General features: G+C 37.2%; 1 protein-coding gene across 12 annotated transcripts in view; it reads right to left on the bottom strand.

The window, feature by feature from the left end:
- The window catches only part of NRF1 (nuclear respiratory factor 1), a 126,979-nt gene that overhangs the window by 66,310 nt on the left and 35,762 nt on the right, over positions 1-24,907 (bottom strand). For 5 of the 12 annotated variants that reach the window (XM_082632577.1, XM_082632578.1, XM_082632579.1 and 2 more), the window contains exons 2-5: positions 24,755-24,831; positions 15,587-15,818; positions 7,849-7,963; positions 4,817-4,943 (exon numbers count right to left, since the gene is read on the bottom strand). In XM_082632577.1, coding sequence (XP_082488703.1) covers positions 4,817-4,943; positions 7,849-7,963; positions 15,587-15,809 — 465 coding nt within the window. In that variant the 5' untranslated portion in view covers positions 15,810-15,818; positions 24,755-24,831. The remainder of the gene's footprint in view (positions 1-4,816; positions 4,944-7,848; positions 7,964-15,586; positions 15,819-24,754; positions 24,832-24,907) is intronic. The other 7 variants (XM_082632576.1, XM_082632573.1, XM_082632574.1 and 4 more) reach the window with 3 other exon arrangements.

Genomic DNA, 24,907 nt, shown 5'->3' with positions numbered 1-24,907 from the left:
ATCCCCTGCATCGGCAGGCGGACTCTCAACCACTGCGCCACCAGGGGGGCCCTGCAATTATAATTCTTATCTCACTTCTAAGACTGTATATTTTTCTTCATCCTTTTTCTCAATTAGCATGCTAGAAGTTTTTCTATTTCGTTGGATTTTTCATAGTACCATTTCTTGAATGTAACAACTCTACTTCTGTTTACAAAATCATTAATTTCTTCCTCATGTTTACTTACTCTATTTCTTTCTTAGACCTATTTTGTTGTTCCCTTTCCAGCTTCTGGCTTTAGATGTAGTTTCTTTTCCTTCCTTCTTGTGTATATATAAAAAAAAAATCAAGGCAATAAACATTCCTTTGAGCATCAGTGTAGATCATAATTTTTAAAGTTTTTTAAAAATTGTTTTTAAATAGTCTGCAAATTAAGTTGTTTTTTCAAATTTCCATGTGGCTGAAAATTCCTGTCAATCTTTTTTATATTAAGTTCTAAATTTTCTATACTTTGGTCAAAAACATGGCCTATGTAATTTTCTGCATTTTACAATTTATTAAGATTTTCTTTGGGGCCTAATAATAACATATGGTCAATTCTTATAACCCATTCACGTAATTTTTCAAATATGGTATATTCAAAAATATATTTGTAAGATATCAATGTTAATATATCTATTCTTTATATTAACCTTATTAATTCTATTATTCAGACCTCTGTGTTCTTATTTATATTTTTCTTCCTTGATCTGACAAAGATAGCAAAGCCTCCTACTACCACTGTGGCTCCTTTTTATTTTTTTCTCCCATTTCTAAGCTTTTTGATCTACATTCTTTGCTTTAATGTTACTTGAGACATAAACTGCTTATCAACACTAGAAGACCTATGGTTCTCAGTTAATACTCATCTGTCTTGAGAATCTGGCTTTGTCTGATATTAATGCTGTGATCCATGATTTATTTTTGTAGGGATTTGTCTGACATACCTTTGCCTGTTATTTTGCTTTTAAAATTTTAACAGCTTTACTGAAATATAATTCATATACCATACATATTAGTTTCCTATGGTTGCCACAAAGTATCACAAACTTGGTGGCTTAAAACAACAGAAATTCGTTCTCTTAGTTTCACAGGTGCAAGCTGTTGGCAGGGCTGGTTGTTCTGGAGGCTCCAAGGGAGAATCCATTTTCTCATCTTGCCTAGCTGCCGTCTAGCACATATTCCTTCGCTCCTGACCCCTTCCCTGCACCCACCCTCTTGCTTCTGCCAACACATCTCCTACTTCTACATCAGTCTCCCTTTGTCTCCCTCTTATATAAAGACACTCTGATTAGATTTACGGCCTACCTGAACAATCCAGGGTAATGTACCCATCTCAAAAATCTTTAACTTAACCACACCTGCAAAGTCCTTTTTGCCATATAGTAACACTCAAAGGTTCCAGGGATTTGGATCTGTATATCTTTGGTGGCCATTCATTAATCAGCCTACCACACATACCATAAGATTCACCCGTTTAAAGTGTACAATTCACTCTTTAAATATCTGTAGGGTCATGTAATAAGCATTATCATAATCTATTCCCCCTAAAAGAAACTCCATACCCACTAGCTGTCACTCTCCATTCCTTCATCCCCCCTCTCCAACCTGGCAACCACTAACCTACTTTCTGTCTCTATAGCTTTGACTATTCTGGACACTGCACATAAATGAAATCATACAACATGTGGCCTTTTGTGAATGGATTATTTCACTTAGCACAATGTTTTCAAGGATCATCCATGCCGTAATATTTATCAGTACTTCATTCCTTTTTATTGTTGAGTAATATTACACTGTATAGGGGGCTTCCCTGGTGGTGCAGTGGTTGAGAATCTGCCTGCTAATGCAGGGGACACGGGTTCGAGCCCTAGTCTGGGAGGATCCCACATGCCGCGGAGCAACTAGGCCCGTGAGCCACAACTACTGAGCCTGCGCGTCTGGAGCCTGTGCTCCGCAACAAGAGAGGCCGCGACAGTGGGGCCTGCGCACCGCGATGAGGAGTGGCCCCCGCTTGCCACAACTAGAGAAAGCCCTCGCACAGAAACGAAGACCCAACACAGCAAAAATAAATTAATTAATTAATAAACTCCTACCCGCAACATCTAAAAAAAAAAAAAATTACACTGCATAGATAATACAAGTTTTTTTAATCCATTCATCAGCTGATGGACATTTGGGTTACTTCCACTTTGTGGCTATTATGAATAATGTTGCTATGAACACTGTGTATATGTTTTTGTATGTAAGTTTTGCTGCAATGAACACTGTGTGTATAAGTTTTGTTTTCAGTTCTCTTGGGTAAACTTAGGAGTAGAATTGCTGGGTCATATGTAACTTTCTTTTTAACATTTTGAGAAATTGCCAAAGTTTCCAAAGCAGCTGCATCATTTTACATTCCCAACAGCAATGTATGGGGCTTCCAATTTCTCGACATCCCAACACTTATTATTGTCCATAACTTTTCCAACACTTATTATTGTCCATCTTTTTTATTATAGTCATCCTAGTAGGTGTGAAGTATTTCACTGTAGTTTTGATTTTCATTTCCCTGATGATTAATGATTATTTATCAAGTGCTCATGTGCTTCCAGGCCATTTCTATATTTTCTTTGGAGAAATATCTATTCAGATTCTTTGCAATTTTAAATTGGGTTAATTGTTTTTTGTTTTTGTTTTTGTTTTGGCCACACTGCGCGGCTTGTGGGATCGTAGTTCCATGACCAGGAATTGAACCCATGCCCCATGCAGTGGAAGCACGGAGTCCTAACCACTGAATCACCAGGGAATTCCAGGTTAACTGTCTTTTCATTGTTGAGTTATAAGAGTTCTTTCTATATTCTGGATACAAATTCTGTAACAGATATATAATTTGCAAATATTTTCTCCCATTCTGTGGATTGTATTTTCATTTTCTTGATGGTATAGTTTGCATCTACTTTGAACATTTGTGAGTCACTGTAAGTATGTCACATAAATTGAATAGAATTGGGTTCTGATTTGGGTTGCTGTTGTTCCAATTTAAAAGCAAATCTTTATTTTTAACAACAATATAAATATAGTATTTACATTTATGGTTTATAACAGAATTAATTGGTCTCACTTATATTACTTTGTTCTATACTTTGTGTTTTGTTTTTTTTTAAATTCCTCCCCTTATTTTCTATCTTTTGTGTATAGACTTTTTTTCCTCTTTAGTGGTCTGGAAGACATATTTTGTCTCTAATTCTACTGGCATTTATTCTTTAGCCTATATTTATCAAGTGTCAGTCAACAGAAAAATATCTCCTGCTTTTTCTCAGTTTAGGCTATCATATGACCATTTTTTTCCTGTTTCATAGAGTCTGTAACTTTTTGTATTCTATGGAGGACTCCAACAGTTATCTAACGCTTTCTTTTGAATTTTTCAGTGAGTAATTTTCAGAGGTATTTTTCTGAGTCTTCCAGATGAGGCTTTTTCATAGATCACATTATTATTAGTAATAGTAATACTATCTAAAAATTTTAATACTGAAGAAGACATACCCAGATTTCATGTTTGTCAACTACATGAGGGCTGCCTGTCAGGTACTATTTTGCACTAGAAGCCATTTACCATATTCCTCTAAGGAAAGGTCCTAATATGCATCCTATTCTAGGGCCTCAGGAATTTAAAGGAAAACTCAAAACAAAACTCAAAAATGTTAAGAAAGAACCACAACATCTGTGTGTGTGAAAAAAAATACAATAAAATCTCAACTGATTACTAATTCTGAACTCTGGAAATCTCTGTTCAATGTGGGAGATCTAATAAATGTTATTGTAAGCTAATAAATCTTATCCTAGTAAAAATAAAATGCAATTTAAATCTGGACAGATCAACATTCTACAAATGATTCAAAGTTATTTCAGCCAGAAAAAGAGTAGTTCACATAGTATAAGTATGCAAGGGTAAAACACTATTTTTATAAAGTTAGCTATGGATAAATATATAATCAAAATATTCAACTATATTTCAAAATTGAAGCAGTGTTAAATCAATTCTTTGAAGAAATACAAGAGATTTAAAATATGCAACTCAGACTTCCCTGGTGGTGCAGTGGTTAAGAATCCGCCTGCCAATGCAGGGGACATGGGTTCAATCCCTGGTCTGGGGAGATCCCACATGCTGCGGAGCAACTAAGCCCATGCGCCACAACTACTAAGCCTGTGCTCTAGAGCCTGCAAGCCACAACTACTGAGCCCGGGTACCACAACTCCTGAAGCCCACGCACCTAGAGCCCGTGCTCTGCAACAAGAGAAGCCACCGCAATGAGAAGCCCGCGCACCACAACGAAGAGTAGCTCCCGCCCGCCGCAACTAGAGAAAGCTCGAGTGCAGCAATGAAGACCCAACGCAGCCAAAGAATTAATTATTTTAAGTTAAAAAAATAAAATAAAATATGCAACTCAGATATCAGTGATCAATAAAATGCTCCCAGGTTTGCCTCATGAAGTTCACATCTTGAGTAAACACCATTTGTTTCTGACATAAATCAGTAATATTCTTACAAAATCTTGCTTTGGTTTCTTAAAGAACACAACGTCATTTTTTTCCATTGCATCTGATGAGGTAAAATACCCTGTTATGGAAAGCAGAAACAGAAATGATCCTTTTTATTTTGATCTGCATAAAGGAGTTTGAAAACCAGTCCCAACTCCAACCTCTGGATGAAGGGAAGACAGAATAACTATTGTGCTAGACTAAGGATCAAAAAAATGTGAACAACAACCCACAGAAAACAAAGGGTATCTGAGAACACAACTCAAGTTTTCTTACCACATTCTCCAAAGGTGCTGCACCGAACACTTTAAAGACAGGGTTGGGTTTGGAGGGTGAGATACAAAGGACAATAGCTTGCTGTCCCACTCGAGTAGTATATTCATCTAATGTGGCTCGAAGTTTCCTGAATCAGAGAATGAAAAGAAACAAAAACAGTTAAAGAAGATAGAAATTACAGCAATACAGACACAAGATTTACTTTGACTCGGGACAATTTATTCTGATTAGATATGTTTCTTTTACCTGAGTTGTGAAAAGGGAGTGTGTGAGGTTTAATATCCTGTTCAGTAGAAATATGTGCATACCTTTGTCCTGAAGACCCACGATTAGCTCACTGATATAAGGGTCTACCTCAGGTTTACCTCAGGACACAGCCATGACACAATGCTGAATACAGCGAATATCACACTTCCTGATCTCATCAATACCAAAAGGGTTTTCTCTTACTGCTGCAAAGATAAATGCTGAGATGTCCTCTTATAGACTTTATTATATCAACTCCATGTTTAATGAAGGGGCCTTAAATGACCTGCTTCTAACTTCTTTGACTGATATAATCATTGTTTATGTCTTACTGACATAATTTTATCCAAAAATACTACTTCAAAAATGTTGCCATTTGCAGATTTTCATTGTGATATAAACAATAATTCTTAGTCCCAAAGTATTTTACAAATGAGGATGGAGTAAAAGAGCTTTTTCAAATACATCAACATTGGATGAAATAGAAACACTGTCCTTTCCCTCTGAAATCATGGGAGATTAAAGTTCTACATCCTATAATTCTTCTGGGAACTTGGTCTACCCTTTCAAGGGACTGGTGAGTCATGCCAATTCAAATGAAGCAAAGCCAACATATCACAAGAAAGGTTTCCATCTTTCTCCAAAAGCATGTACTATTGTGTCTATGCCCATTATAGAAAAAATATTTCTATAAATAATACATTCTAATTCCTCCTGCCTGTACTATCATTAAAGGAAATGAAATTTATCATTAAAGGAAAGGAAATTTTTTGGCCCATCTAGTGGTATATAACTTCTTTGCTGAAAGCTACTGTTAAGTACTTTCTGGATTTTCCCTTCAGTTTCCTACTTATGTTCTTAATATAGACTATATTTTCCAGCTTTTGTCACATATCATTTACATGGGCTGGCACTCTGAATTCAACTTTCCAGTAAACATCTTAAATATTTGGATATAGTATTTAAAACACTACTAGGAGAAACTTCTGGAACATTTTATAGACTAAATTTCTTATCATATATGAATACATGTTATGCAACCTGTCAAAATATTAAGTCCTCCATGCACCACATATGTGTAATAATCTTTCTTTGCAACCTACAAACTCTTCAAAGAAATAAAACTGAGCAAAGGACCACATACCGAACAAGAAATTTGGTGGCATTCCTTGAAGGAATGAAGATAGAAAATATATTCACTGTCTCCAATTCCTCTCTTCCCATTCTGTCTTGAAGACACTCCAATCCTTTCACCCTTACTGGTGCTTTGAAAACACTCTTGTCAAGTTCAATCATGACCTCCATGTTGCTAAATCTAATGGTCAATTTGCATCTTACTCAACCTGTCAGCAGCATTTGACAGTGCTGATCACATGCCCTCCTTCTTGAAACACTTTTTGTACTTGGTTTCCAGGATACCACTCTCTTGGTTTTCCTCCTGACTCACTGGTCATTTCTTAGACTCCTTTGATAATTCCTCTCATTCCTCTAAGGGGTGAAGTGCTTCGGTCCACACTCATTCCCTAGGTGATCTCTTCCAGCCTCAGAGTTTCAAATACTACCTATGTGCTTGTATCTTCAGCTAAGGTCTCTCCTTTGAATTATAGACTCATACACCCAACTGCTTATTCTGTATCTCCACTTAATGCTTAAGAGGTATCAGAAACTTAACGTATCCAAACCAAATTCCTGATTCTACCCTACCCTCACTCTCACACTTGCTCCTCTTCCAGTAAGTGTCATCTCAGTCCTTCCAGGAATCAGACCAGAAACCCTGAGGTCACCCTTCACTCCTCTTCTTCTCTCACACAGCACATCCGATCCATCAAGAAATCATATTGGGGTTACTTCTGAAATACACCCAGAACCTGACCACCTCTTACTGCCTTTGCTACTGCCACACTGATTTCAAGACACTGTCATTTCTGGCCCGGATTACTACAATAACCTCCTAATTGGTCTCCCTGCTTCCATTCTTGTACCCCCAGAGACTATTCTCAACACAGTAGCCTGAGTGATACTTTTAAAACATAAGCCAGATCGTATCATTGCTTTGACCAAAAGTCCTCATTGACTTCCTACGTCACTCAGAGTAAGAGTCAAAGCCCTTATGCTGGACCAGAAGACGCCATGGTGTGGCTCTCCACTACTACTCTGACCACGCCTCCTCTCATTCTTTCCCTAGTTGTTCCTCAAACATGTCTAACACATTCCTTCCCACTTCAGAACCTTTGCTCTTACTATTCCCTCTGCCCAAAAAGTTCTTCCCCTAGACATCAACATGGTTGCCCTTATACTTACTTCAGGTCTCTGTTCAAAGGTTGGCTTATGAAAGAAGACCATTCCTACAGAAAAAGAGAAACTACTATATCCCCCCTAATCCCCTAACCTTTCTATTTTCCTTACTCTGCTTTGTTTTCTCCCATAGCACTTTCATCATCTGACATATTACATACCTGTTTATTTTCTTTTTCCCTCCACTAGAATATAAGCTCGTTAAGGAAATTTATTTTGTTAACTGTTATATTCCCAAGGCCTAGAACAATGCCTGGCACATAGCAGGCATATAAGTTTTCTCTGAATGAATTAATGTGATACTATTCATCTGTTAATCATACTTCTAGTTTCATTTATTTATTTTGTAAGAGTACTATAAAGTCTAATTCTGTCATCAAAGAATTTAACTTGGTGTCCCTTGATGAACCTAATAAGGTATAGTCTAACTCTGTCATCCACTCCATAAAGTATTTGAGGAACAGCAACAATATGAGAAAGGAAGCCCTCACCTAAGCAAACGTGTTTGCTGTCTCTTCCGGATAGACGGATTAGACTCAAACACATGAGGCCGTTTCCGTTTCTTTCCTGTTGCCACAGCAGCAGCAGCAGCCATTCCCACAGGACCTGAAATAAGAAGGGATGAGCTGAGATTAGGCAGAGCCTGTTAGCTATACAAGGCAGAAAACAATCAGAGGTACAAAAAAGTAGCACTTATTTCCTCATATGTTATCAATAAATACAGATACTCCTGATATCAATATACTTCACTACTGTTCAACATGGATCATTTTTTAGTTTACCATTAAAACTTACAACAAATCTTTTTAAAAAGTAAATGACTTATACTTCCCCACCACACAGCAGCTTGAATTTTACACAATGTGTTTTTTTGTTTTGTTTTGTCAGCATACCCATACTGTTAAGGCAATATTCTCAAAGGTGCTAGATGAAATTGCAGCATTGAAAGGAACAGTTTGCCAAAACAAAAAAGTCACAGATTTCAAACTTCATTTCCATCCCCGTGTCCCTCTATCCATTACTTCAAGAAACTGCCAAGTTAAGGAAGTCAGAGAAAATCACTCATACCTGGAACTCTAATACCACCACACCACATATAAGAGAAATATCTAGAAGGATACCATCTTAATTGGAAAAATTTTTTTTTCTGTATCTGAGAATTATGCCCTAAATGGAACTGTTGACCACAAGGTCATGTTGATGAAAGCATCCTGGCAGGAAAGAGATGAAAACTGTCCCACTCTAAGGAAAAAATGTTAATAAAATTTGGTCTGGTTTGCCCTGAAACTAATAACTGAAAGAAAGGGTAGGCCTTAAGGAAATATTACAGTCTCCGATTCATGCAATCTCAACATATCAAGGGCATTCCTTTTTTTAAACAAAACAAAAAAAAAACAGACAATCCACCTTCATCCCTATTTGTGAACCCTGTAAAAGGCTTAAATGAAAATTAGGTTTAAGTGCTCAGGTTATCCTGGCATATATGTTCTATAAGTGGCTCAATTAAAATAGGCCTCCCCAAAAAAATGTCATGAAGAACCTAGGGGTAAAACAGGAATAAAGACACAGGCCTACTTGAGAATGGACTTGAGGATATGGGCCTCTAGATGAGCCTCTCTACATGTTGTTTAGTAGTATACTCAGTCTGACTTAAATAAACCCCTCTAAAGAGCCCCAAAGTAATTAAAAAATAAATTAATGCCTTTTACCTTCCTTTCCATCATAAACAGCTGGTAGAGGAAAAAAATCTTATTGATGCATTTTTTCCAACATTTAATTTTTTAAAAATTGAGGTAATAACACTTAACATGAGATCGACTGCCTTAACGAAATTTTAAGGGCTTCCCTGGTGGCACAGTGGTTGAGAGTCCACCTGCCAATGCAGGTGACACGGGTTCGTGCCCCGGTCTGGGAAGATCCCACATGCTGCGGAGCGGCTGGGCCCGTGAGCCATCGCCGCTGAGCCTGCGCATCCGGAGCCTGTGCTCCGCAACGGGAGAGGCTGCAACAGTGAGAGGCCCGCGTACCGCAAAAAAAAAAAAAAAAAAAAAAAAAATTTAAGTGTACAGTACAGTACTGTTAACTATAGGCACAATGTTGTATAGTAGATCTCTAGAAACATATTCATCTGGCAGCACTGAAACTTTATGCTGCTGAACAGCAACTCACCATTTCCACACCCCAGCCCCTGGCAGCCACCATTCTACTCTCTGCTTCTAAGAGTTTGAATATGATACCTCATGTAAGTGGAACTATGCAGTACCTGTCCTTCTGACCTGGTGTATCTTACTTAGCATAATGCCCTCAAGGTTCATCCATGTTGTCATATATGGTAGGATTTCCTCTTTCTTTAAGGCTGAATAATATTCCATATATACATACCACATTTCCTTTATGCATTCATCTGTCAATGGACATTTAGGTTGTTTCCACATCTTGACTACTGTGAATAATGCTGCAATGAATACAGGAATGCAAATATCTCTACGAGATCCTGATTTCAATTCCTTTGAATAAACATCCATAGGTAGAATTGCTGCATCATATGGCAGCTGTTATTTTTAATTTTTTAAGGAACTTTCATACTGTTTTCCACAGGGGCTGAACCATTTTACATTCCTACCAATAGCATACAAGGGTTCCAATTTCTCCACATCCTCGCCAATACTTATTTTTTGGTTTTCTGATAATAGCCATCCTAACAGGGGTGAGGTGGTATCTCAACTGTGGTTTTGATTTATATGTCCCTGATGATTAGTGATGTTGAGCACCTTTTCATACACTTACTTGTTGGCCATTTGTATGTCTTTAGGGAGATGTCTATTCAAGTCCTTTGTCCATTTTAAAATCAGGTTATTTGTTATGCTATTGAGTTGTGGGAGTCCAACATTTTATTATTAAAACTTTAAAATATATTAAAAAAACTTAACATATATAGCAAAGTTGAAAGACCTTTACAGTGAACGTTCATATATCTACCACCTAGATTCTACCATTAACATTTTAGTATATGTAACTATCCATCTTTCTACACGTTCATCAACCCATATTGGGTTTTTTTTAATGCATGTCAAAGTAAACTGCAGTATGATCCCCCTAAATAATTCAGTAGGAATATCATTAGCTAGAGTTCAATATTTATTCACAAGTTTTTTCTTTTGAGGTAAAATTTACATATTACAAAATGTACAAATCATTCAATAAATTTTGAAAAATGCATAGAACTATGAAATCCAATCCCCTAAGATATACAATAGTATCATCACTACAAAATTTCTCTCATGTCCCTTCCCAATCAGTTCTCACTGTACCTCCCACCATAAGAACACAATTATTGTTTTTCACCCTACGTTAGTTTTGCCTATTCTAGAGCTTCAAATTAATGGAATCATACAGTATCTACTCTTTTGTGTAAGATTTCTTTCACTTAGAATAATGTTTTGTTTTGTTTTGTTTTTTTGCGGTACACGGGCCTCTCACTGTTGTGGCCTCTCCCGCTGCGGAGCACAGACTCCGGACGCGCAGGCTCAGTGGCCATGGCTCACGGGCCCAGCCTCTCCGTGGCATGTGGGATCTTCCCGGACCGGGGCACGAACCCGTGTCCCCTGCATCGGCAGGCAGACTCTCAACCACTGCGCCACCAGGGAAGCCCTAGAATAATGTTTTTAAGATTCGTCCACGTTGTTGTATGTATCAGTAGATTGTTCCTTTTTTTATTGCTGAGTAATACTCCGGAGTATGAATAAACCACAGTTTATCCATTATTCTACTGATGGTCACTTTGGCTATTTCTAGTTTTAGGTATTATGACTAAAGCTGCTTAACTAAATTAATTAATTAATGCAGTTTAAATAAAAATCCCCATTTTTTTGTGTGGAACTTGATAAACTTATTCTAAATTTTAAATGGAAGTGCAAAGGCCTAAGAATAGCCAAAACAATTTCTGAAGATTTTAAAAAGGAGGCAGAGGCACTCATCCTACCAAGTATCAGTAGTTACTATAAGGCTACAGTCTTTAAGACAGAGTGGAACTGACTGAAAGATAGACAAATAAACCAAGACAACTGACTCGAGAGTTCACAAACACCCTTCTGTGTCAGAAGACAGAGGTGGGAAAAGGATGGACGATTAAAAGTATGGTGCCAGAGCAACTGACCCTCTGCATGGAAAAATAATGAAAGTAGGTTCATACATCATACTATACATGAAAATAAATTCCAGGTGGATTAAAGGCCTAAATGTAAAACAAAAACATCAATAAAACAACAAAAATAATCTTTATAACTTCTACAATAAACTATTGGAAAGTATTTATAAACTCAGGGTTAAGAAGAACTGCTTAAACAAGACTCCAAAAGCATAAACTGTAAGGTAAAACACTAATAATTTCACAATAATATAAATCAAAACCTTTATGGACAAAAAGAAGTAACAAAAAATTGGGGAGGGAGTGGGCAACAAACTAGGCGATAATTGCAATACATATTACCAAGAAAACACTAGTATTAAAAAATATCAATAACTCCTAAAAAAAAAAAAGACAACACATTTGAAAAATGGACAAAGGAAATATTCCCCTCCTGGTTATACCCTCAAGCAGTGTTTTTGTATTGTTTTGTTTTTTTTAAGCAGTGCTTTTCAAACTGCGGATTTCCACCTGTTGGTGGCTCATGAGTAGTTTTTGTTTCTGTTTTTTTAATAAAATGGAATAAAGTAAAGAGATTAGAACACATGAGACTGTGTCACTTGCAGGAGGAGTAAGTATTACTTCATGAGAAATTGTTATTTTAGTTATATGTGCATCTGTTTATTCTAGATCACAATGTATTACTGTGGGACACTGTCAAAAGAACTTTGAAAACCAAAGCCAAGAGATCTCTCAATGTGTACAAGAAAACATATAAAATAATTTTCATTTGCAGCAATTGTAAATAGCAAAAAATTATAAACAACCTAAGTGTTCTCCCAATATACAACATACTTAGATAATGAATGGAATACTAAATAACAGTCAAAATGAAAACATCTAGCCACATTATCAACATAAATGAATCTCAGAAAAATAATACTGAATGAAATAAACACTGTTAGACAAAAAACATCAGAGTGATACCATTTATATACAATTTAACACATGCAAAAACAATGCTAAATACTGTTTACTGATACATACACATACAAAAAAATATGAAAGACATGCAAGAGAATGATAAAGACCAAATTCAGAATAGTGGTTACTTCAGTAGAGGGAGAGAAGGAAATAGGATTAGAAAAAGCAGTAACCAGCTACCCTTCCTGCTCCATTTACCTTACACTTCTTTATATTCTTCAGAGCCATCAGTGCTTTATGAAATTGTTTTACTTTATTATTTGTACCCTTCTCTCCACCACTGGTCTGTAAGCTACTTTAGGAGCAGCTCTTGCCAGTCTTTGTTCACAGTATCTACATATAATAATATAAGGTACATAATATTGATAATTCCTCAATAACTGTTGAATGATTCAATGGTAAATCATTTCTACCAGTTGGGCCTCAGTTTCCACATCGCCACATGAAAGGGTTAAAGTTCTTTGCTAATCTTAAAACTATGACAGTGCAGTACAGTAATGTCACAAAACTGTGCCTCAAAAGCATCTTCCTTCCTAGGAAAGAAGTTGAACTGGATTTATTATGTTAGGATGCCCTCTTCTGGGAAGTATAAAAATTTCAAAAAAATATTTCACAAACATTTTATGTGTGTTTTGTCACTAAGCCTTATTTTTAAATTCACCATTCCAGAAATACACAGTAGATAACACCTGACAGGAGTAAGTTTATTTTCATTGCAACTGTCTTCTTCACCTTAAATACAGCATAAACTAAAAAAAAAATGTAGTATTTTGGCCATTTCTGATCATTGATTTCCTGTCCAGCTTTTCCTAAATATCTTCTAACATCAGTGTTTCTTATACAATATTAGACCCATCCAGGCATGGTCTACATGTAGTCTTCCACACAGTGCTAAATATACAATGTAAACAGCAAAGAGAATGATACAAAATATCACTCAGCTTTAAGTCATTTAGAGGCCCAGAAAACATCAAAACCTTAAATTGGATTAAGATGATCCAGGATTGCTAGTGCCCTCAGGCATTTGGTAGAAGCAAACAAAAATCCTCTCTAGAGGAGGATAATATTATTCTAGTTCCCAAATTATTTCTAAAAATGGTTTTCCAAACACACACACATCCAGCATTCATCCAAATATAACCAATATGTGAAGAGAAAAACCAACATGAACAAGAAACAGCACTAGTAACATATCACAGGAACAGACCCATATGCACTTCAGAAAGTAAAATGACCAAATGGCCTGTAAAATCATAATGCTTACTTTACTCATGGATATTAACAAAAAAAATTTTTTTTCTATAATAACTGAAAACTGTAATACTTCAAATTTGGGAGTGAGGGAAAAAAACACTAGAAATTCTAAAACTAGAAAACAAAACCATTACCAAAACTAATAACAATGGACAGACTTAAAATCACCTTAGGCACAGCTGAAGAAAAAAATTAATAAACTGGAAGACCGTCTGCAGAAACTACATAGAATGAAGCATGAAGAGACAAAAGGGTAGTAATACAGAAGGAAAGAGACATAAAGGTTTCAATATGAAGACTAATATATTTAATTGGAGTCAAAGAAGGAAAAGAGACGGAATGGAGGGGATGCAAAACTGAAGCAAAATGTATGGCTAAGATTTTCCAGAATTGATGAAAGACATCAATCCAAAGATTCAAGATGTTAAAGGAACTGTAAACAGAATAAATGAGAAGAAATCCAGAGCCAGATATATCACAAAAACTAAAGACAGAGAAAATCTTAAAAGCAGTGGAGGAGGGGTCTGTGTGGGAGATAACCTTCCAAGGAATAGCTGTTAGAATGAAAGAGCTGAATGCTCAAAAGCAAGAATGGAAACCAGAAGACGGTGGAATAGCATTTTCAATATGAGGAGAGAAAATAACTGCCAACCTAGAATTCCACACCTAGGGAGACCATCCTTCAAGACTGAAGGTTAAATAAAGACATTCTCAGGTAAGCAAAAACTAAGAGACTTTACTACTAGCAGAACCATGCTGAAGGAAATAAAGTGGTATCTTTAGGAAGAAGAAAAATTCTCAGAAGGCAAGTGGGATATAGGGGGGAAAATTAACATTGACTATGTATAAAACAAAAATAATGTCGTATAGGGCTTAAAATATACAAAGAATTAACACACAGGACAACAAGAGCATATAGGTCAGAAGCAGGGGAATGAAATTCAAGTGTTCTAAGAAACTTGCTTTATCCCTAAAGAGGACAAAAGTACCACTTACATAAGACTCTGAAATAAGTGAAGGGTGTGTATTTCTAGGTGTACCACTAATAGCAAAAGTATGTATAACTTCCAAACTAACAAGAAAAAAATGAAAAAAAACCCCAACAACTTATCAATTACTCCAAAAGAAAATTGAAGGAAAAGTAAACAGAACAAGTGAGACAAAGAGAAAGCATATAGTAAACATGATAAATTTAAACCCAAATATATCAGTGATTACATTTAATGTAAATGGACTCAATGCTTGAGTTAAAAGTGAAGAGTGGGGACTTCCCTGGTGGCACAGTGGTTAAGAATCTGCCTGCCAATGCAGGAGACACAGGTTCGAGCCCTGGTCTGGGAAGATCCCACATGCTGCAGAGCAACTAAGCCCGTGCGCCACAACTACTGAGCCTGCACTCTAGCCTGCGAGCCACAACTATTGAACCCGCATGCCACAACTACTGAAGCCCACGCACCTAGAGCCCGTGCTCTGCAACAAAGAGAAGCCACTGCAATAAGAAACTCATGCACCACAACGAAAAGTAGCCCCACTCATGGCAACCAGAGAAAGCTCACGTGCAGCAATGAAGACCCAATGCAGCCATAAAAAAAAAAATTAATTAATAAACGAATGAATTTTTTTTAAAAAGTGAAGAGTGCTGGAATGGAGGAAAAAACAAAACCAAGTTTTTATCACTAATAGTACATGAGTCTGGAACTTAAGTCTCAGTGTAATACAGGTACAGGTTATAAATTTAAGGCTTAAAAAGAAATCATGAAGATATGATATGACAATAAATGTGAGTGCCTGTATCCTAGGTTCTTTCAGATAAGCACAGTATCAGAGTTAAGCCAAAAATGAAGAGCTCCCAATACAAACATTACCTGCAGCAGCCAGATGGGCTGTTACCTCATCAGCCGCTGTGGAGTTGAGTATGTCTGAATCATCATACGAGGTGTCCTCAGGAGAAGAAGGTGAGTCTTCATCAGCACTCAACATACTGTGTTCAGTGTAGGTAGCCACATGGACCTGCTGAACTTGTTGGGCCACTGCATGGGCTTCTATGGTAGCCATGTGTTCAGTCTGGGTCACTCCGTGTTCCTCCATGAAGATCTACTGTCAGAAAAAAGGCAAAGAACAGGATTCAGTGTGTAATATATTCCAATGCTTAAAATAAGAGATATTTTCCTCAAGAGCAAAGGAACTCTGACAAGCCTTTGATTTTACTACATACCTCACCACACCAAGTCGTAGAAAATGGGGAGCATCATTCCAATATGACATAAAAATAGTAGAATATTTTCCTTGTGTGAAACTATTTTGATGGAAATTCATTGTGCTAATTTTATACCTCATGTCACAAAACAATAAATATCCTTGATATTATATATAATGATAAAAAAGATATTTAAAAGATCCTAGCATTTGACATTGTGGACATAAAAACAGTAAGTAAGGGCCTCCCTGGTGGCGCAGTGGTTAGGAGTACGCCTGCCGATGCAGGGGACACAGGTTCGTGCCCCTGTCCGGGAAGATCCCACATGCCACAGAGCAGGTGGGCCTGTGAGCCATGGCCGCTGAGCCTGCGCGTCCAGAGCCTGTGCTCTGCAACAGGAGAGGCCAGAACAGTGAGAGGCCCACGTACCAAAAAAAACAAAAAAAAAAACAAAAAAAGAAAACAGTAAGTAAAATACTTAACATGATTATTCAAATTGGTTTTTCTGCTTATAAAACTGTGTTTCTTATAAACCCTGAAATGATGCAGTAGTAAGATAAAGGTTTGCTCTCCTACGGTACTTACGATCTGTCCCCTCTTCTTCCTCCCTAACCTACAGAGAAGTATCTTAACCTTAAAATTTTTTTTGAAGCATAAATACATACATATGATTTAAAATAAAGAGGTTCACAATACATATATTATTCTTTGACAATATATCGGGACATTTTGACATGTCAAAACATACAAATCTACCAGACCTTTCTAAATAGCCAAAGAACACTTCACTTATCGATGTTCAATAATTATGCAACCAATCACCTACTGATATATAGGAAGCCAGCTTCCAAATTTTTGGTATTGTAAACAGCAGTGAAGTGAACATCCTTTTATATCAAACTATGCATACTGGTCCTCAAAAAACTTTAAGAAGAATTACCATATGATTCAGCAATTACACTTCTGGATGCTATGCTGGGAGAACTGAAAGTAGGGTCTCAAAGGGCTATTTGTACACCAATGTTCATAGCAGCATTTTCACAATAGCTAAAAGGTGGAAGCAATCCAGCTCTTCACTAACAGATGAATTGGTAAGCAAAACGTGGACATACATACAATGGAATGTTACTCAACCTTAAAAAGGAAGAAATGCAAACTAGGAATAGAGGGGATCTTCCTTGAACTGATAAGAAAAAAATCTACAAAAAATCTACAGCTAGCATCATACTTAATGGTGAGAAACTAGAAACCTTCCCGCTAAGATGAGAAACAAGATAAGGATGTCCCCTCTCATCACTCCTTTTTGACACTGTACTGGGAGTCCTAGCCAATGTAGTAAGACAGGAAAAAGAAATAAAACTGTCTTTGTTCACAAATGACATGACTGTTTATGTAGGGAATCCAAAAGAATCAATAACAATTAAAAAAAAACCTGGAACGAGTAAGTAATTATAGCAATGTTGTAGGATACAAAGTTTACACACAAAAGCCAACTGCTTTCCTATATACCATCAATGAACAACAGAATTTGAAATTTAAAAAACACGATTACCATTTACATTATCAACCAAAAATATGAAACATGTAGGTATAAATCTCACATAACGTACAAAATCATGAGGAAAACTATAAAATGTTGATGAAAGAAATCAAAGAACTAAAATAGACAGATATTCCAGGTCATGGATAGGAAGACTCAATAATGTCAAGATGTCAGTTCTTCCTAACGATCTATGGATTCAATGCAATCCCAATCAAAATCCCAGAAAGTTATTTTATTGAGATTGACAAATTAGTTCTAAAGTTTATATGGAGAAGCAAAAGACCCCAAATAGCTAATACAATCTATCTTTCTATCTTTCTTTCTTTCTTTATGGCTGTGTTGGGTCTTCATTGCTGCATGCAGGCTTTCTCTAGTTGCAGTGAGCGGGGGCTACTCTTTGTTGCGGTGTGTGGGTTTCTCATTGCAGTGGCTTCTCGTTGCAAAGCACGGGCTCTAGGTACATGGGCTTCAGTAGTTGTGGCTCACGGGCTCCAGAGCACAGAGTCAGTAGCTGCGGTGCAAGCAGCATGTGGGATCTTCCCAGACCAGGGATCAAACCTGCGTGCCCTGCATTGGCAGGCGGATTCTTAAGCATTGTGCCACCGGGGAAGTCCCTAATACAATACTGAAGGAGAAGAATAAAGCTGGGAGACTGACAGTACTTGACTTCAAGACTCACTATAAAGCTACAGTAATCAAGGCAGTGTGGTACTGGTAAAAGAACAGACAAACAGATCAATGAAACAGAATAGCAAGCCCAGAAATAGATCCCCATAAATACAGTCAACTGATCTTTGACAAAGGAGCAAAGGCAATACAATGGAGCAAAGATAGTGTCTTCAACAAATGGTGCTGGAATACTGGACATCCACCTGCCAAAAAAATGAATCTAAACACAGACTTAACACCTTTCACAAAAAGTAACTCAAAATGGATCATAGACCTAAGTGTGAAACGCAAAACTATAAAGCTCCAAGAAGATGACATAGGATAAAACCTAGATGACTTGGGTATGGTGATGACATTTTAGATATGACACCAAAGGCACGATCCATGAAAGAAAGAACTGAAAAGCTGGACTTCATTAAAATTAAAAACTTATGCTCTACAAAAGACACTATAAAAAGAATGAGAAGACAAGTCACAGGCTGGGAGAAAATATTTGTAAAAGACACATCTGATAAAAGACTATGTTCCAAAATACAACTCTTAAAACCAAACAATATTGAAAACGAACAATCCAATTTAAAAATGGCAAAAGACCTGAACAAGACAGCTCACCAAAGAAGATACACCTATGAAAAGTATGTGAAAAGATGTTCAGCATCATATGTCATTAGAGAATTGCAAATTAAAACAATGAGATAACACTTTGCACCTATCAAGAATAACTAAAATCCAAAACACCAACACCAGCAAATGCTGATGAGGATGTGGAGGAACAGAATTCTCATTCAGTGCTGGTGGGAATGAAAAATGGTACAGCCACTTTTGAAGGACTGAGCCTCAATTTCCTCATCTTTAAATTAGACATCCATCTCTGAGGATATGGTTTTCTTAATTGCGTGCAAAAGATTTTGAGTCAGGCATCTAAAAAGCCTTTCTTTATTCTATTAATTCCAATGGCTCAAATACTGCTCTCCAAAACATTAAAATAAGGAAATTATAGGGAACCAATGCCCCTAACATAATTTCATGAGAGTGCACAAAATGGAGAATGGACCCGACAATGATTCCTCTGAACAGATATGAAAAGCAAGATGAATGCCCGGGCAACAAGTAATAAACTGTGATTCTAAACATCACATCCAAATAAAAAGGCATATGTGTCTATTACCTGGAACCAGTGATATTCAGCAGATTAGTCAACACTCCACTTAAAAAAAATCATTCCCCCAAACAATAACATAACATGGTAGCAATTTTACTAAAACCTGTTTCTTAGCCTGGATCATCATCACCTGGGATGCAACAAATACTTCATCTAAAGGTTCTTCTTTAATATATGATCTATAAGGGATTGGAGGAGGGGCAGTTTTGTACAGAGGAGTTCCTACTTTTGCCATTATCGACCAGCAGGCGTGGGACTAAAGATAATGGAAGAGAACTCAGAAAAACAGATTTTCTGGTCAGGCGCTGGTCGCTATAGTCAACAATATCTAAGGAGCTACTGGAATTTGGATAAAATGTCTAAGGGTGCTAAATTTAGTCTAATCCACACATAATGAGATTAAGTGTAGAGTATTTTAAAAATCAAAGTTGGAAGAGCAGTTCAGGATATCCAATCAAGGTATAACTAAAAGTAAGAGAAAGCCTTAGTCTCATCAATAGCATTACCATATCAAAAGAAAAGCTGCAAGAACCGCCTAGGGGAAAGTCTCAGAGCAAGACTGTGTCTACAGCCAAAACAAGGGACAGGAAAACCAAGAGGCTGAACTTAATTCCTAGACATGTCCAGAATCTAAATTTCATAACTAGGATAGAAATTTTACTCAACACAACAGCCTTTCCCAAAAAAAGCCAAAGACAATATTTGATTCTTGGGCAGACAAAGGGTAATAGGTCAAAATTTCACCAAAGCAGGAAAAACTTTAAAACAACTGCACAGGGGCTTCCCTGGTGGTGCAGTGGTTAGGAATCCGCCTGCCAATGCAGGGGACACAGGTTCGAGCCCTGGTCTGGGAAGATCCCACATGCCGTGGAGCAACTGAGCCCGTGAGCCACAACTGCTGAACCTGCACTCTGGAGCCCATAAGCCACAACTACTGAAGCCTGGGTGCCTAGAGCCCATGCTCCGCAACAAGAGAAGCCACCACAGTGAGAAGCCCACACACAGCAACTAAGAGTAGCCCCCGCTCGCGGCAACTAGAGAAAGCCTGTGTGCAGCAACGAAGACCCAATGCAGCCAAAAATAAAAAACAAACAAAAAAAACTCCCCAATTAAGTCAAAGGGAAAATAGAAGCAAGGTAAAATGTGGTTTAATTCTGAGTAATAAATGGAGCTTAAGACAAGAGGAATCCATTTGACCTTCCTAGGAATATTCTCTTTTAAATAGCCCAAGGGTGATATAGGACTTGCAGAGAAGGGAAAAAAAAAATCCTCACATCACGAGATCTACCAAAAAAGAAAAAAAAGAAGCCATAGTCATGATGCAGTTTGTTTTCCACTTTGACTCCAATATAGATAAAAATACAGAAAATTAAAAATGATACAAAGCAGAATGTAAAAGTTATGAACCATAACAATGTAAAGGCAAAGATAAGGCTGAGAGAGATAAGGAGGTAGGAGAGGGTAGAGAGGTGGAGGAATGGCTAGGAGCACTAATATCCTATCATTACACATTGAGGGAGTCAGATCAAGATCAGATATAAGAATTAGTATTACAATGCAACTAAAAAGGAGAGGGGAGAGGAAGGGAGTACTGTGAGGGAATACTTACGCAGAAGGAAGTTTAAAATGTCCAAGTTTGATAAATCAAGAAAAAGTAGTATAGACATATTTCTTAAAGTTATGGAGGTAATACTGCTTGCTAATACTATAAAAAAATAGTTAAACTATAAACAGAAACAGTTAAAGTAGCTGTCTCTAAAAAGTGGGACTAGGTATAGGGGAAGAGTGTGGCAAAAGGCCATTGATTTTTTATTATAAATCCTTCTATTTGAACTTTTATCATATGAATGTATTACTTTGACTTTTAACAAAACGAACTTTCAAAACAAGTAACTGTAATAAAGCCTCCAAACTGATCATTTTGAAACTTAAAATTAAATGACATGCTAGAGCAAGCTGTCACTAGAAAAATCAAGTCCCTTTCTCATGGTTAGTACCAAGGGAACAGCACAGTTCAAGTTTAGAAATAGTCTTGCCTTGAGTGAGGCTAACTTCCTAATTTGGAGCATCTAAAACTAAGTTATGACTGCAGTCACATAATATTTTTCATTCCAATGTTGATAAAATTTATAAATGTTCATTAATATTAATAACAACCCAAGAAACCCAGTTAATAATAATGCTTTTATACAATATGTGAGAAAAACAAGCTTTACCACACAACTTCATAACGACTTGAGTGTGAGTGGATGGTTTTGTGAAAACAATATTATAAGTTCACTGAAGGCAGGGTCTGGGTACATAAAGTCTCTATGAACAGCAGCCATCATAATTTGTTCCTTAATAAATGCTTGTGGGTAACTGGCTGCACATTATAATTAGTAAAGCTAGACCCAGGCAATTACAGTTTCCACAATTCTCCTATACGGTTGTGCTGGCCATTCATCTCATCTCTCAGCTTCCAAGCCCTCTATCCTATACTTGTTCTGAACTGGTCTGTAGCCAACTCTGGGTTGGGTCAGCCAACCTTATTTACCAGACTTGTCTGCCAGCTTCACATTAGGTTTTACCAAGGGGAGGCAACAGGTTAAGATGGGAAGAGGCGGGGAGAAGGGATTTTCTTGCTGTTTTCATTCTTATTAAAGTTGCTCCAACAAGAGAGGACAGCCTCATGTGCCGACCCCAGCTGTGCCTCTTCTCTCCTGCTGGTTGAGTACCAGCTGCCTGGCATCCACGTGGAGGTGAGATTACCAGCTGTGTGGGGGCCCCTCTGAACTCCTAGGTTCTTCAATTCCGTTCCCCCAGCCCAAGGGGTGGTTATTAAAATCTGGATTACTTTTGCTCTTTTAGTCTTCCAACACCTGTGTAACCAATTAAATTCTCTGAAGTACCTCACATGGTTTACTAGGCCCTGACTGATACAAAGGGGAGAAAATATGTACCTTTCTTGAAATTACTCATAGAGTGCTGGTAAGCAGCAAAACTTTACAGTGATTTATGTAAGTCAATACAATAAAATGTACTGACATTTTTATACTATCAATAAAGTGATTGATTCTAAGGACATTTTTATAAGGCTACCACTAGGATTTGTTTCCACATGCCAATGGAAGTTGAATACAAAATCTTGAGTTTGATTAATCATTAAAAGGAGGCTAAGTTAGAGAGTATAAAATGCCTCAGGAAGAGAGAAATGGGACACAGAAGTGAGAAGGGGGTACAGACAGAAAAAGAAGTAGGAGATTACAAACACAAACTTTTATCTGTTTATGAGTCTGTCTTACCTGCTCTTTAAATAAGATACTTAATAAGTCTAAAATAAGATACTTAATAAGTCTAACATTCCAGCAAACCACAAAATCAACATCACAGTAATAAAATAAGTGCTTTTTTATGGAAATAATAGTGACAAACAATCACAAAAAGATTTGTCATATTATTCAATGAATATAACTGGGTCTGGTATTTGGACAAACCAAAGAAAATGTGGTAGCAGTGGCAGCTTTGACCTTCATCTACCACTCTAAGTTCTTGGCAGACTATATGGAGAGATCTATGCATATTTACTGAAAATCAATAGTAGGTACTAACTATAATTTCCAGTGTGGCTTGCAGAGATTTAGAGTTTTGTTTTCTTATTATACAACTAGGTCCAAAGAATCTAGTACAGAGCATGCCAAGAGTATGCAAAGTGTCCTCTCCAACCCACCTCATTCCTGCTTAAAGGTTTATCCTTACTTCCATAGCAGGGTGGTTAAGAGTGCAAACTCTGGAGCCAGAGTACTGGATTCGAATCCTTGCTCTGCCACTCGCTACCACCTTAGACAAGTCCCACTTGACTCCTGTGCTTTAGTTTCACCATATAAAAGGGCTTCAAACAGGACATGGTCTACAGTAAGTGCTAGGTAAGTGTTACCTGTTACGAGTAGTTGTACTATTCCACATAAAGACAGATAAAGCATAGAAATGTCAAAGGGAAAGTTACGTGAGAGAAAAAACGCTCATAAATTGGGAGAAAAAAATTTATACATTGGGAGAAAAAATGCTTATAAATCACAAACTAGGAGTTTTGACCATACAAGGACCTGTATCAGAACATAGTTACTTTCTGAAGTACAGACCCTTTTGAGGATGTGTGAAAGCTACAGAACTCCTCCCTAGAAAAATGCATATACAAACAAAATTTTCCAAAATATTTCAGCGTTCTTGGACTCAAATCACAAATAGGTTATTTCATGATGGTATAGCTATACCAAAGCTGAAACACTAGAGGGTGCCACAACCAAGGAAAAATGTAAAGAAAGCACAGGGAATTTCAAGCTGCTTAAAATTCTTCAACTGGAATAAACATCCTTCCACAGAAAATAGTTAGGTGAATCTACTTCACCAAATACTTCAAAATACATCAACTCTTCTATAGGCTCTAGATCAGCACTGTTCAATAGAAATTTCTGTGATGATGGAAATGTTCTAAATTTGCACTGAGCAAAATAGCAGCCACCAACCCATGTGGCTACTGACATGAAACGTGACAACTGCGACTAAGGAATTATTTTAAAATTTTACTTAGTTTTAAATAATTTTAATATAAATAGCCACATGTGGCTGTGACTATCACAATGAACAGTGCAGTTCTTCTACATTCTAGTTTTAAGTTTTGAAAGTACTTGCTTCTAATTGTTGTTAAAGAAATTTCTAATAGAGTAGGTTCATACAATATTTCAAGCAAATCCATCCCTTGGTGAAAATTCAACACTGCAAAGATAGAAAAAAAGACTGTCCGTGTCTCTCCCTCACCCTGCAGGTGTTCACAATCAAAAGTAAAGCTTTCTTTTACTCATTATAGAAACCCTGCCTACCCAATTACCTGACTGTATTTCTTAAAGACCCTGGATTAAAAGAGCTTAAAAAAAATAAGTACAAATTAATAAAGTTAACTTAGGAGGCTTTTGCCTTTAAAAAAGCCTTTTCCAGGACTTCACTGGCAGTCAGTCCATTGGTTAAGACTGCGCTTCCAATGCTGGGGGCGAGCGTTCAGTCCCTGGTCGGGGAACTAAGATCCCACATGCCATGCAGCATGGCCAATAAATTCTGAAAAATAAAATAAAAAAGGCTTTTCCTTAAAAAATAAAAAAAATCATATTCTAGTGATAATATCACCAAGGGCTAAAGGAGCACTGGGAAGAGAGGACTATAAGGACATCGAGTAGGTACCATGAAAGGGAGGACAGTCTTTAGCCAGGAGTTCATCAGGTGCCACAATGAAAGGAGACTGCAGGCTGAGGCAACAGCTTGTGAAAGCACATGGCACAGCAAGAGGACATGAATGAACACCCAGACTCGGGAGGAGTCTGGGGACCAAAGGAACAGCTCTCAGCTGCCTTCACACCAGAATCTTTCTTTACACTGTAATTTAACCTGCTAAAAATAAAGTGATTCTAAGAACACTGATGCTGACCCACCTGCCAAAGAGGAAAGTCGTCTCCACATTACAGCTTACAACCCTGTGTCTGTCACAGTGCCCTGAGTGAGAAGGTACCTAATGAATGTTGATGACAATAATAAAAAAGATTAGAAAATGCATTCTCAAATATTCAGGTGCTTATTAACAGCTA

The sequence above is a fragment of the Mesoplodon mirus genome, assembly GCF_964341445.2.
Source record: "Mesoplodon mirus genome assembly, chromosome: 9".
NCBI lineage: Eukaryota > Metazoa > Chordata > Mammalia > Artiodactyla > Ziphiidae > Mesoplodon > Mesoplodon mirus.
This window is presented reverse-complemented; position numbering and strand designations above follow the sequence as displayed.